Genomic DNA, 11391 nt, shown 5'->3' with positions numbered 1-11391 from the left:
AATCACTCAAACTGTTTCTAAGTATGGTCATCCTAAGCCATGGATTTTATTACAGGTTGATTTTTGTTTTGTTGTTGTTTCCTGTGGATTTCTTAATGTGTCTTCTATTTTTCTCTCACCCTATAACTATCCTATATGCTATCTAGATTGGCATAGATAGGTAGGTAGTTTTCTTCTTCCTCTTCCTTTTCAGTTTCAATTATTTTTAGTAGATTTGTAAAATTTCAGGGAAATGCATTAATGTCATTATCACTTCTATATTTTAAGTCATAACCTAGAGATTCAGATCCCCAGCTTCTTTCTTTTCTAGTCTAAAAGCAATGATTAATACCACTTATACCCCCTCAGATATTCCATTTCTTTCCCGAGATTTCATAATATTTGCAATGCTCAGCAGTTTTCAGATTCTTTCTGGTAATATAATTTTTGCTCACATGAATTACCAGCAATGGTTATCCAGTTTGACAAGTCTTCTGAGATTCTCTGTCCCATTGTGGATACTGGGCTGAAGAAGACAACAGTATTCTTGTTATTAGCTTGACAAATAGTAACTGCTTAAGTATCCCTTAGCAGGGAATCTCCAATTGCCAATCTTCCTTTGACCCTCTAATGATCTCTTACTGAGAGCACCTGTGGATTCACATCATCATTTCTTGGAAGACAAACAGCTGCTTCCTCCTAAGAGGTTTTAGCATCTTCCTCTTTGGGGGAAAGCCGTATATGAGATTCTGAATTCCAACTGTTCTGTCGTCTCTTTTTTTCCTGGGCCTCATTTTTCTCCCCTCATGTCCTGACACTTTAAAACTCCTTTTTGCCTTTTCAAGATTATGTTTTTTCATTTGTACATTGAAGCCGTCTTCATTCTCCCTGTGCATCAAACCTTCCTAGGATATATGCATTTAGAAGTAGTCTAATAGGAGTTTGAACGGATTACAGTGATATGGGTGGATGTGATTTTTGATCTGGCTGACTGTCTCCAAGGGAGATTGCAAATTCCCCCTCTGTAGAGAGTAGGTTAAATGCTGTGTCAAGTACCTTCACTTGCCTCTCTCCAAAGGGATATTGGAACAAAATTATTTTATTTACTAAAATCAATAGTTGTAAACAAAAAGTAAGATTTCTTTTTTGGGGGGTGTTCAAAAAAAAAGTTGTTCTTCTAGTTGCCCTTAAATGAAGGCTATTTAATTTCCTAATACCATCTTAGCTCCTTTCCATCAAAGATTAGTTAGATAAAAGACCATCACAAAGAGCTAGTAAGCTTCTTTATCAAAATAAGCAGTAAATAGAAATTAGGGAATTTAAACAGATTAGAAGATCAGAGAAATCACATGAACAAATGAACACTTTAGGTGCAAGAAAATATCTTAGCTGAACCATGGGGAGAAGGAATAATCTCATCAGAGATTTTACTATAATAATAGATGATTATCTAGAACTTAGTACAGAGGTGTCAAACACCAGAAGTAGACACAATGTGGCCTGAACCAAATTAAAATATAATTGGGAAATATTTAATCACATAAATAAAAAGAGCAATAAAATATAGACAATGTTAATAATGTGATTTTTAAGTCAATATGTGGCTGTAGGGACACATTATATATGTCGAGTGAGTTCTGTTTCTGTTTGAGATTGATGCCACTATTTCAGATATCCAGATTTAAAAATTCATTCATTTCTTACTCATTTTCTCCCTTATCCAATCAGTTCCTAAATCCTGTCTATTCTACTTCCTCAAGATCTTTTGCATCTATTTTTTTTCCTTCACCCCTATGACTAGTTCAAGCCCTCATTACCACTCAGATGGACTATTGCAATAGTCGTCAATTGGTCTTCCTAACTCTAGTCTCTCTACTTTTGCAACCCATTCTTCATAAAGTTGCAAAAATTATCATCCTGATATGTTATTTTGGGAAAATCTGAGATAATTTTGAAATTTCACAAAATAATTATTTCCTTCCTTGCTCTTCTTCTCATATTTCAACCTATACATGGAGAAGGGGAAAAAAAGGCTCTGTGTGTGTGGGTTGGGGTGGGGGTAGGTGGGGTGTGTGTGTGTGTGTGTGTGTGTGTGTGTGTGTGTGTGTGTGAGTGTAGAGGAAAACATACTGAATTTAGACTCAGAAGACATGGGTCCATGAAAGGCAAATTATTCCCCTTTTCTGGCCTTAAATTTCTTCATCTGTAAAATATTAATAGCTAAAATTGATTTAATTTTTGCAAAATACACATTTTATTTTATTTGATCCTCACAATACTATCAAAAAGGTGCCATTGTTGTCCTGATGTAATAAATAGAGAAGGAAACTGAGGCTTGTGACTTGTCCAAGATCACAAAGAATAAGTATCTCAGGCAGAACTTAAACTCAGTTATTCATGATTCCAAGTCTCATGTATCACATTATCTATATCAGGTAATGACACATGAAAAGGATCTGGCTCATTTAGCCTATTGAACAGCATCATCTAGTGACCAGATCTAGAAATGATCCCAGGGATTTTTTTTTTGCTTCCATAAAATAACTTTAGACCAGGGTAAAGTGGCTATTTATTCCGTATTACATAAGACAATCCTGATTTCTTATGGACAGATTTTCTGGCTTTTATTCTGGGCATTTGACGCCTGATCATTAATTCCCTGGAAAGGAGAATTAAGAAGAGATTTTATTTAGCTTTGCCCTATCATTGTGACCTAATCAATTTTTCCCCGCCCCCATTCTATGGCTAATAAACTCTCCCTGCTTTTCTTATGCCTGTGATTCAGAATAGCTATCTGCTGAGGCAAAACTCCTCCCTTACCTGCTCTTTCATTCCTTTCTATCCCTTTTTTTCCCTTTCCTAATTCCTGTCCTTTTCTGCCCTTCTCTTCCATTATGTCCTCTCTCATTCTACTATTAAAGCTTCTTCTTCCTAATCTACCTCCTACTTTTTTTTTACTTTTGGCAGAACATGCTGAATCTTTGATCACATTTTCTGATACAAGATGCTCCCCCTCTCTCTTCTGAGCCAGTAGGATTGGAGAAAGAATACATATACTCCTCCTTGCCACTTTCAGACACTGTCACTCTCCATCCCAATGTAGGTGATATAAACACGTTGCTTTTCCTTTATATATTCTGTCCTTCAACTCCCCCTCACTTATCTTTTTATTCTGCCTTAGACACTCAGAAGGATACTTATAGATTATTTCTCACCTCCACCCAAATTCTACCTTCATTGTTGAATTCTAATCACAACAATATTTCTTTCCATCTTTTCCTTCTTTCACATTTCCTAAATCAATTTTTTATCTTTACTTGGTTTTCTCTTCTCTTTATTTCCCAGTCAATTATTTCTTTCAGCCTTACTTTTTTCTTTCCACAGTATTTCTGTCTGTCTCAGAAATTGAAGCTAAGTGATTTGCCCAGGGTCACACAGCTGCCAAGTTGATCTTATGTCCTCCTGATATAGGGCTAGTGTTCTATCTTGAACCACCTAGCTGCCCTTTTCTTCCTTGGTCTCAATAATTAGTTCAGTTATATAGTCTCCTTTATCCTTTAATTCCTTGCTCTGATTTATACATTGGATCTCTCTTCCATCCAAATTTTGCCACTTATACCATCTTTAATTCTGAAATTAACTTCTCTAATCATAACTTTTCTTTCATCCACATTAACACTATAATTAACTAGTTCAATTATATATTCTCCTTTACTCTTTAATTCCTTACTCTCTTTCATCATGCCTTGTGTTTTTGTATAATCCAAACATGAATGACCTCCACCATCTTTGTGCTTCTGAATACCATTGGAAGAAATTATGCTACCTGGATCCACTACAAATTTGTTAAGTAATTTCAAATAGACCCTCACTGCTTCATAGTAGTGAATCTTTATTCTTCCCTAATAAACTATTTAACATATTTTCTACTCCAGTTTTCCAAACCTTCTTTTCTCTTGCATCCCACCCTATATCTCTCAATTAGTTTCAAAAATTGAGATCATCCAACATGGGTTTCATCTTCCCCATTACTTATACTTCCAAATCTCTACTCCTTTATTCTAGTCTCTGGTTCTTCTCCTTGTCAACAACAATCCTACTTGTGTCCTCAATTCTCTTTTCTCTTGGTTCCTCTGGGAACATGTCCCTTCAAACATTCCATTTCTCTCATACTTAATCTCTCCTTATCAACAACTTAAGAACTTTCTTAAGTTCTAGAAATATAGATGGCCTTAAAAATACTTCACTTGACTATACCATTCCCTCAAGCTATCATCTCATATCTCTTCTACATTTCACACTTAAACTCTCAGAAAAAGTTGTTCCATCCTCATTGGTTCTACTTCTACACTGATTTCTCAACTCTTCACAATTTGAAACTACCCTCTCCAAGATTACCAACCATTTTTTAAACTGGGAAATATAATTGTCTTTCTTCTGCCCTTACTCTTTCTGCAGCTATTAATATTTATTGATTCCTCCTTACTTTTAGATTCTCTCTCTAACCTTAATTTCTTTGACATTGCCCTTTTCTATTGATTTAGCACACTCTGCTCAGGCTCTTTTTTTCTATAAATATCTTCTATCCATTAAAGGTGGGAATCCACCATGGTTCTGTTCTGGACTCTCTTCTCTTATTGGTAACCTTATCAATGTCCATAAGATTCAATTTCTAGTGTTTGTGCCTTTGTACAGGCTGAACCCAAAACCCAAATAGTACTTCCTATTCAATCCTATTGCCTATTAAAATCCTTCACCTCCCTCAAGACTAATCACAGGTACTGCCTCCTACATAAAGTTTTTCTTGCTTTTTTTTCTTCTCATCCCACTTATCAGTTCTCTATTTTTCCTTTCGATTTACTTGTCTATACATGTTGTATCCAAAGAAAATCTAAGTTCTTCAAGGGCAGAAACTCTTGTCTTCATCTCACCAATGCCTTATACACATTAGATCCTTATCTGTTGAGTTGAATCAAGTTCAGTTGGTTTGATCCTACACAATGTTGTTTCAAAGTTATAAATTACAGAAGCATAGTGAATAAAGTACTGAATTTTGTTAGATTCAAATCCTGCCTCAAGTACACATTAGGTAGGAATAGCTAATATATAGATAATAAATATAGAGGAATCTATCTGAGCCTTAAGTTCCTCATCTGTAAAATGGAGATAATTTCAATAGCAATTATTTTGAAGGATAGAACACTTAATATGGATAGAGCCCTTAATATTTCAGGTATGTATTAAATTTTGAAAATACAAATACAATTTTAAAATAATCTCTACCTTTAAGAAGTTTCCATTCTAATAAAATTTAGCGAGTGTTGTCACTTTTATTATACTGGTCTGGCCTACCCTGAACAACTAATATTTTCTACATATATGGTCTGTATTTCTATAAATAGTATTTTATAGTTGTATTCTTATGGTTCCTGCATATGTCTTGGTAGATAAATGCTCAAGTATTTTATATATTCTGTAGTTGTTTTAGTTGAATTTTTCTATTTCTTCCTCCTGGATTTAGTTGAAAAATACAGAAATGTTGATGATTTATGTGAATTTATTTAAATCCTATAGTTTTGCTAAAATTATTCGTTTCTATTCATTTTAGTCAACTCTAAAATTCTCTAAGTAAGTTATAATGTTATTTGCAAAAAATTAATAATTTTATTTTCTCCTTGATAATGTTTATTCCTTCATTTTCTTTTTCTTATCTCATAATTCAGGGCTTCTTAACTTGCAGATTCTTTTTACCCAAGAATTTTTTACATGATTCCAGGTATATAGGTATATAAAATAGGCATACAAACCAAACATTTACTTGACAATAAATCATAATTTCATGACTCCCACATTCAGTTATGAGACCCCATATGGGATTGGGAATCACGGTTTTAAAAACCAGGTTGTAGTTTACATTTCTAGCACCTTATCAAATAGTAATAATGTAGTAATGATAAAGGATAAAATATCATTGCTTTCCCTTTGATCATGTAGGGAAGACCTTAATACTATTACATATTGTGCTAATTTTTAGTTTTAGATAAATGCTACTTGCTATATTAAAAGAAAGTCTATTTAATTTCTGTGTTTTAGTGTTTTAACAGAAATGGGTATCCTATGTTTGATAGAATTTACTAGCAATTCTATCTGATTCTAGAGTTTTTTTTCTTTAGGAATTTACATATAATTTGTTCTATTTATTTTTCTGAGATGAGATTATTTAAATTCTCTATTTCTCATTTGGGGCTGTTAGGTGGTACACTTGGTAAGAGTGCTGGGCTTGGAATCAAAAAGACTCATTTTCCTAAGTTCAGATCTGACCTCAGACACTAGCTGTGTGACAATGTGCAAGTCATTTCACACCTTGTTTGTCTCAGTTTTCCCCATCTGTAAAATGAGCTAGAAAAGGAAATGGCAAATCATTCCAGTATCTCTGCCAAGAAAACCCCAAATGTGGTCATAAAGAATCAGACCTTTATTTTCAAAAAGAAGGACTGATGACAACAGAGGATGATAGCTTGACTAGTGCCTGAATTGGATATAAGTAAGGCAAAATTGCACAAAATTGTCAGCATCCGTTTCTCTTCCAAAGGCATTGAAGTCCAGTGGCAGAACATAAGTCTGGTCCTCCAATGATGGCCCGGGATACAGTGGACGACCTTGGCGTCTTCCATGTCTTACCAAGCCCTGAGCCCTCCCCAGTGTTTGCGTCAGCCGCCTTCATGGCCTTTGGAACAAATTGTTCTCATCTGCTCATTCCTCCAGAACACTTCACATACTTGGGGTAGACACCCCCCAAACTCACCAACAAGTTGAAGATTGTTAGTTATCCTCAACTTGACATGCTACAAGAAGTGAGAATTGGGTGAAGGTGGACACCAAAAGTGGATCAGCAGCTCTGAAAAAAAGCTTGGCAAACTAATACTAGTCAGTCCTTGAATACCTTGCATATCTCAAATATATACCTGACCTCTGACTATATAATGTGTGTATGTATGTATAAAGCATAAATACTCCCTGAACTGTTCCTACATTTCACAAAGCAGCTAAGAAAGAAGGCAACTTCTCTCTATACATGAGATCTGCATAAGGCTATTGTATCTACTATCTTTGAATACATTGATCAGGGCTCACTTTTTTCTTTGGGCTTGTCAATGTAGCCAAGAAATAAATGATCACTTTTCTCAGAGAGAGCCATTTTCCCTCTGGGTAAAAATCTGGCTTCAGAAATGTTATTTGTTTAAAAGGAATTGATTTTTAAAAATATTCCATGTTGACAAATATGGAAATATGTTTAGAAGAATGGCATATCCTATATAGGATTGTTTGTTGTCTAGAGGAGGGGGTAGGGAGAAAGAAGGGATAAAAAACCAACTTTGCAAAAGTGAATGTTGAAAACTATTTCTGAATATATTTAGAAAATAAAATGCTGTTAAAATAAAGAATCACCAAAAAATTTCGTGTTTACAATGTTGATAAGAGCTTGTTTCTTTATTCAATGTCATCAGAAATGCAAATAGTTATAAGATCATAAAATCTAAGGTGAAGTTCCAATGGCCTTCTGATGGTGAGAGCCATCTGTACCCAGAGAGAGGACTGTGTGTGTATCATAACAATATTTTCACTTTTATTGTCATTGTTTGCTTGCATCTTGTTTTCTTTCTCATTTTTTTTTCCCTTTTTGAGCTGATTTTTTTTTTTTGCAGCATGATAATTATGGAAATGTATATAGAAGAATTGCACATGTTTAACATATGTTGGATTACTTTCCATCTAGGGGAGGGAGTGGGAGGAAGTGGGAGGAAGTGAGGGGAAAAAAAAATTGGAACACAAGGTTTTGCAAGGGTGACTGTTTTGAAAATAAAACTTTAATAAAAAAAATTATAAAGTAAACAAAAAATGTAATATCCTCAGGGAAAAAAATCTATACAAATAAATACAAAGTAATACATAGAATAAGTTGGAAATAACTAAAAGAGGAAAGCACTGCAATTCAGCAAAGTTAGGAAAGGCTTCCTATAGATGATATAATTTTAGTTAGGATTTATAGGAAGCCAGGGAGTTCAATAATCCAAGCAGAAGAGAAAGAACATCATAGGAATGGGGGACAGTCAGAGAAAATGCCTGGAGCTGACAGATGGAGTAAATATTTATCCAACTCATTTAAGTTAGTTTTATTGGCAGAGAATTAGGCAAAATAAGTTCTGATAATTTCCTTTTTAATGAGGATTGGCACATGTGCAGAGTGCCAGTGACAGATTCTTAGGTGGAGGAGGCTATTTTGGAAGAGTTGTTATGGTGGGTAAGGAAAGCGCCTTGAAAGAGACTTCTCGATATCATTTTTTCTTAGGTATATGTGGGTTTGACATCAGAACAATGAGACTTGGGAATCGCCTCAGTAAAGGCTGACATAAAATTAATTCTTGTCATCAGTCTGATCCCCAATAACCTGACCAGCTCAAGAACGGCTTCTAAATTCTTCCAATCCAAAGCAGATGCAAACATAATGAAGGAAGTGGATTATAAAGTAAATCTGGAGAATAAGACTAAATTTCTGCTGAATTAGTCTGATGTGATTTGGGGATAATTATTTTCAAAATCTCTAGGAATATAAAGTTCTAAATAACTAAACATTGGTTCCATTACTACTGGTTTCTGTCTCCACTGTCTATAACATTTCAAAATAGGTTTGCCTTCCTGATCCCATGTTCCAAATCTTCTCTCTGTTTCCTCTAGACTCCCATTCTTTCAAAGCTCAGTGCTTAATTCTCATAGATAAAATGATCTGAACAATTACTTTAAACAGTTTGCCAGCTGGGTGACCCAGTGAATAGAGTTCCAGTCCTGGAGTTGGGAAAACTCATCTTCTTCAGTTCAATCTGGCCTCAGATACTTACTAGTTGTGTGACCCTGAGCAAGTCACTTAACCCTGTTTGCCTCAGTTTCCTCCTCTGTAAAATGAATTGGAAAGGGAAATGGCAAATTACTTCAATATCTTTGTCAAAAAAACTCCAAATAGGGTCACAAAGAATGAGATATGAGCAAAACAAATGAAAAATAACAACGATAATATAGCTGGAGAGATAAAATATACCTGTTCAAAAACCAAAGAATTATCTAAAAGCCTTTTTTTTTTTTTTTTTTTTTTTTTTTTTTTTGTATCATACCTTAATAGTGTAGTCTGGAGAGACAAGCCTTGGAAAGTTACCTTTTGAAATTTAAATTAGGAGACATGCTTGGGGAGAAGGAAAGAAGGATGTTTCCAAAATCCCTTAAATGACACTAGACAGTTCATCCCTCAGTCTCACTCATAATTATGCCTCTGAAAAATCTAGAAATTCACTAAGGTATTACAAAATGAAAAAAGGCTGAAGAGACTAGTCTAACATCTCTCTCAAAACCTTCATTTTCTACATCATTTTGTATTTCCCAGTTTGGTAAGTAATTGCAATCTCATGAGTTTGCCACAATCACGTGGAAAGAAATAGTGCCATATCTATGTTGAGGGACTATCTACTCTACTGTCTCTCAGAAACATCTGCCCATCCTTGAGATCCAATTTTTTTGCCACTTTATAGACTGACTTAATTTCTTTTCCAAATCTACAGTTTAGGCCATTGAAAATTCCTTGTTGACTACTGAACATTGGTTTGACAGGTACAGTCTCAGCTCCCAGGATGCAAGCCTGCCATGGCTAACTTACCCAGAGACTGGCTATTAATACCTCTTCCCATTTTTTTCAGTCTCTTGCTGGATTGATATTTTAAGGGTTAACTTTTTCACAACTGTGTCTGTTTATCCTTCATTCTTTCTTAGGTCATTTGGAAAACCCTCATTTTATTGACATTATAGAATAATAGACCATTCTCCTACTGGCTTTTTGCCTCAATTTAAATATGAACTTGAGTCCTCAGAAACTCTGGGCTTCCAAATAGAATACTGATATGGCCTTATACCCATAAGTTTTCAATGTGGGCTATCCCTGCTAGCAACTGTACCCCTGAATCCCTTGTGAGTAGCAAGAAAATTTGTCAGAAGTTATCTTTTCATGCCAGTAGCTTTTGATCTGCTTTCTCTTGTATTATACACAGAGGTGTGCTGGAGTCAAACAGGCTCAAGAGAACCAAATGTTAAATTTTCTTTTTTATTATTATTAAAACTTTATATTTGCAAAACATATGCATGGATAATTTTTCAACACTAACCCTTGCAAAACTTTGTGTTCCAATTTTCCTCCCTTTCCTCCTCTCCCTCCAATATATGTTAAACATGGTAAAAATATATGTCCAATATATACATACATATTTATACAATTACCTTGCTGTACAAGAAAAATCAAATCAAAAAGGGAAAAAAATGAGAAAGAAAATAAAATGCAAGCAAACTACAATAAAAAGAGTGAAAATGCTATGTTGTGAGCCACCCTCAGTTCCCACAGTCCTCTCTGTGGGTGTAGTTGGGTCTATTCATCACAAGATCATTGGAACTGTTCTTGATCACCTTATTGTTGAAAAGAGCCATGTTCATCAGAATTGATCATCATATAATCTTGTTGTTACTGTGTACAATGATCTGGTTCTGCTCATTTTATTTAGCCCAAATGTTAAATTTTCAATGTGAACATTTACATTTCAGAAATTGACAAATGCTACAAATCAGGGCTTGATTCGTTGTTTCATTGATTGTGTAGACTTAAGAATGTAACAGAAAAATGTTCATTCAAATCAATGTATTATTTATTTACTGATTTGTTAATTAGAAATATGCCACGGATACACCTTTTTTTCCCCTTGATTTACTATATTCCACTTTTCCTCCAAAAAACATTTCTGATATTCAGGAATAAAATACACTTCATATTTCCTTCTGCTATAGCAGCCTTCCATGAAATAGTACATATTTTTATAGATTGAGACTTATGTAAAGCCAAACAGTATTATAGGTACAACTGGGGGAAGTATAAATAGGCAGTCTAAGAACTTTGTCATGTTTTATTTCACTGGGTTTTATTTCAATAACTATGTATTTTCTACTGTGGAAAAAAATGGACCTTTTTTGGTTGAAATCTCAGTGCAAAGCAATATTTTCATACTTAATTTGAAAGCTCAGAGAGAATGTGAATGAAGAATGTTGACATCATATATTTAAAGCAGATCTGAGAGATAATCTTTCAGCCAACTTCAGTTTCAACACATATTCATTAATCATTTATTGGGTACAGAGCACTTTTAAACTTTTTAAATATAAACGATTTGTTAGTAGACAAGGCTAGTGAATATGTTTACTTCTTGGACATACCCACAATGTGACTTCTGCAGCCTGTAGTCTTGTATGCTGGCTTTGGACCCCGAGACCCCAGAAGTGTGGAAGCCCATGATGTGCCCAAATCTTCTTCAGCCGCTCCAGATCCTC

At 34.7% G+C, this 11391-nt stretch overlaps 1 protein-coding gene across 1 annotated transcript in view; it reads right to left on the bottom strand.

The window, feature by feature from the left end:
• Window positions 1–10750: 10750 nt before the first annotated feature.
• Window positions 10751–11391, bottom strand: part of LOC127559514 (40S ribosomal protein S18-like) — a 959-nt gene continuing 318 nt past the window's right edge. The window contains exon 1 of the mRNA XM_051993361.1: window positions 10751–11391. This exon is cut by the window's right edge and continues 318 nt beyond it. Coding sequence (XP_051849321.1) covers window positions 11248–11391 — 144 coding nt within the window. The 3' untranslated portion in view covers window positions 10751–11247.

This window comes from Antechinus flavipes, chromosome 4 (genome assembly GCF_016432865.1).
Source record: "Antechinus flavipes isolate AdamAnt ecotype Samford, QLD, Australia chromosome 4, AdamAnt_v2, whole genome shotgun sequence".
Lineage (NCBI taxonomy): Eukaryota > Metazoa > Chordata > Mammalia > Dasyuromorphia > Dasyuridae > Antechinus > Antechinus flavipes.
The sequence above is the reverse complement of the archived record's forward strand: the minus strand, read 5'-3'. Positions and strand labels throughout refer to the sequence as shown.